General features: G+C 55.9%; 1 protein-coding gene across 1 annotated transcript in view; it reads right to left on the bottom strand.

Moving 5' to 3' along the window:
* FAM57A (family with sequence similarity 57, member A) overlaps positions 1-3,005 on the bottom strand; it is a gene marked incomplete at both ends in the record, with an annotated part of 3,592 nt that extends 587 nt beyond the window's left edge. The window contains 3 exons of the mRNA XM_008948060.1: positions 370-465; positions 650-863; positions 2,911-3,005. Of these exons, the coding sequence (XP_008946308.1) occupies positions 370-465; positions 650-863; positions 2,911-3,005 (405 nt within the window). The remainder of the gene's footprint in view (positions 1-369; positions 466-649; positions 864-2,910) is intronic.
* Between the last annotated feature and the right edge of the window lie 20 nt (positions 3,006-3,025).

Below are 3,025 nucleotides of genomic sequence, written 5' to 3'. Positions count from 1 at the left end.
AGGAGGTGTGGAAGAGCAAGAAGGTGGGGTGGGAAGGGAGGGAAGAGGGCCGGGGGAAGGGAGGTGTGTGGGGCAGCAGGGAGCGTGGTGCAGAGGGAGGCACAGACAGGAGGGGGCAGCAACAGGACACGGCACAGCTCCCAGTTCGGAGGTGCCACTGGGCATGCCACTTACTGGGACAAAGGGAAGGGCAGCTAGTGGGAGGCTGGGAGGAGGTAGTGCTGGGGGGGACCCTGGGGCACAGCTGGGGGCTGCCCCCCATGAGACCCTCCAGCCCAGCTGCTGATGGAGAAGGGCACCCTGGAGCAGGGATGGGGTGCAAGCCGCTGTGGGGCTCTCAGACCTGAGCCCCATTCCCCCCTCACCTACCTGCATGAGGATTTTGCCCAGCGAGACGAAAGGTGTGCTCAGCTCTGCGATGAAGATGCAACCCACAAAGAAGTCCCCCAGCTCTCCCCTGAAGTGCTGCAAATAAAGCCAGCAGTGACCCCGGGACCCTCCTGGAGAGGTGGCTGGGAGCCAACAGCGAGCAGCTCCAGGGCAGCACATCCTGACCAGCAGAGATGCTTTGCCAGGCACAGCCTCCGCTGCGAGCCCTCGTGGGGCTCCTCGTGGGCTGGGTTTCACAGCAGCTGTGCCCAGTCCTTACCTGGGTGATGGGGGTGAGCACGATGAGGATGAAGAGGTGGTGGGTGACCATCAGCCGCTCCCGCAGGAGGAAGCTCCGCACGCTGGCCAACGAGTGCTTCTTCTCTGCCACTCCCCTCTCCTGGCTCTTGTGCCAGTGGCAGAGGTACATGACGTAAACGTCGTAGGTCATGTAGGGAACGAGGACCCAGATGTACTCCACGGCCAGCCAGTGCCTAGGGGAGGAGCAGCACACACGGATGCACCACAACGGCTCCGAGCACCTCGCGATGCTCTGCGAGCTGGGAGACAATCTCTAGGGCTGAAATAGAAGTGTCAGACTTTGAAGCAGATGATGGTAAGTGGAGAGGTTTTGAGGTTTAACTTGTGCTTTGGCTCAGCAGAGAGAAGGTACCTGGTACGTGTGGAGGACTCCTCAGTGCTGCCCACGCCGCCGTGCCAGGCACGGAGCTCGGCCCAGCCAAGCACAAACACGGCGCTGCCGGGAGGATCTTGATTAGCCCCAGGGCTGGTGTTTGCCATGCGGGCCAGGGGCACAGCTCTGCTCGGGGTCCAGCACTGAGCCAACACCTCTGCAGCAGGAAATCTGCTCCCCTAAGCCCTGGGACACCCAAAGCTGATGCTTGGTAGAAGGAGAGCTCCATGACCGTATCCTTTCTGGCTGCCACCCTGTTTTGGCTGAACCCAGGAAGCGTTTGGAACGCACCTGGAGACCTCAGAGTTAGTTAGAGATGTCTGGCCTGGACTTTGGAGAGTGAAGTGCAAAATATCTAACAGAGCCAATAAAGCCCCACGAGTCGTTTATCTGTTGGGAAATAATTGCAGGCAGCTGCCTGTTCCCATTGCATGGGAATCCTGGTTGCAAAACCCGGGCAGCAGCAAGCCCTGCTCCGTGGGGACACCAGGCTCCCTAAAAAGTCCTCAGTGAAATTACACCAATGGAAAAATAAAACCACCACCCAAAACGAAACACCCTATACTGCTGCTTAAAGAAATGTAGCTTGGGGCCTAAATAAATCTGCTTTTGCTCTCTTGCCATCTCAAGAAAGAAAACCTGTGGCACGCGTTCCTCTTCCAGATTGGAAGATGTAAGTGATGTAAAGCAGGGAGGGGAAGCGACCAGCTATTGTGTTTGCAAAACTTGCCCAGGGCTTTGGAGGGCAATTACAGTGCCAGCAATATAATGATTGTCTGTCTGTGTAAATAAATTGGCAAATTTTACGGTGACCTTTGCGATGCTTCCTGGCTCTCTGTCTTGCTGTCACTCTCCAAGGCCTTCCCTGCTGAGCACTGGGCTGTATTTCCTCCAGAGACAAAGAAAATCTGGGTCTCTGGCCACACCGCGCTTGCACAGAGCTGCTGCCGTTGAGAACACAGCTCTGGGGAGCAGGAGGAGGAGGAGGAGGAGGAGGGCTGCAGCAGCACCTTTGTGTGGGTCTGAGGTTTATCACCTGCCCCCTCTATACAGCAAGTATTTTATTTTAAAGCAAAAAGGTAACTCATTTGTCCTGGGTGAAGTAGGACTGAGCAATTAGCATCACTCACCATCTAGAGCAAGGCAGGACATCTCACATCTGTGTATTAGAGGCAGGTCTGCAGAGACCAAGAGGGCAGCCCTCCCTAACAGTCACCCTAAAATCTGGTGTGGGATCGTCAAGTTCCAGCTCAGCATAATTATAATCTTCCCTCCCACAATCTTCTCTGCTATTCTAGATAATAGCTCTGTTTTTAAGTCTTCTGACCCAGATTGCACTATCACTCCTGCCCAGAGCACTGATGACAAGGTGATGTGATTTTCCTTCAGAACAAACTCCACACTGATTTTTTCTCATTTCTGGACTCCTTCAGAATCCATTGGGCAGGGAGAAGGCAATGCACCTCTAAAATCAGTTCTCACGAGCTCAGCCTGACTCATTAGCAACTTCAGCTGCCAGCCAAGACTCCCTACCCCTTTAGAAGGGACGATGTCTTTATGTTCTGCTCAGCCATGGGCTCACACTACAGCCCATCCTCAGGAGACCCTCCGTGCTGGCAGAGGAGACCCCAGGTCTGAGAGCACTGAACATGCCAGTGCCTGTCGGGGGGTGTCCAGCCAGCACATTGCCCAACCCTTCACCCAGAGCAGAGGAAAGAGGAACACGACAGCAGCTTTCCTCTCCCCTTTGTACATCCAAGCCTTTGGCATAAAGTACTGCAGCTGGGAGCTGGCCGGGCACAGCCCCGCGGGCTCCCGGCGGGAGGGGAGGCTCCCAGCCGGGTTACCTGTCATGCACCACGTCCTTGCAGTTGAGAACAACCGTGATCCCCGACACCGTCGCCATCGTGGCTTGGACCATTGACACCAGCCTGAAACGGAGAGAGGGGCAAGACGTCACCG

This window comes from Merops nubicus, unplaced genomic scaffold (assembly GCF_000691845.1).
Source record: "Merops nubicus isolate BGI_N331 unplaced genomic scaffold, ASM69184v1 scaffold43580, whole genome shotgun sequence".
Taxonomy (NCBI): domain Eukaryota; kingdom Metazoa; phylum Chordata; class Aves; order Coraciiformes; family Meropidae; genus Merops; species Merops nubicus.
The sequence above is the reverse complement of the archived record's forward strand: the minus strand, read 5'-3'. Positions and strand labels throughout refer to the sequence as shown.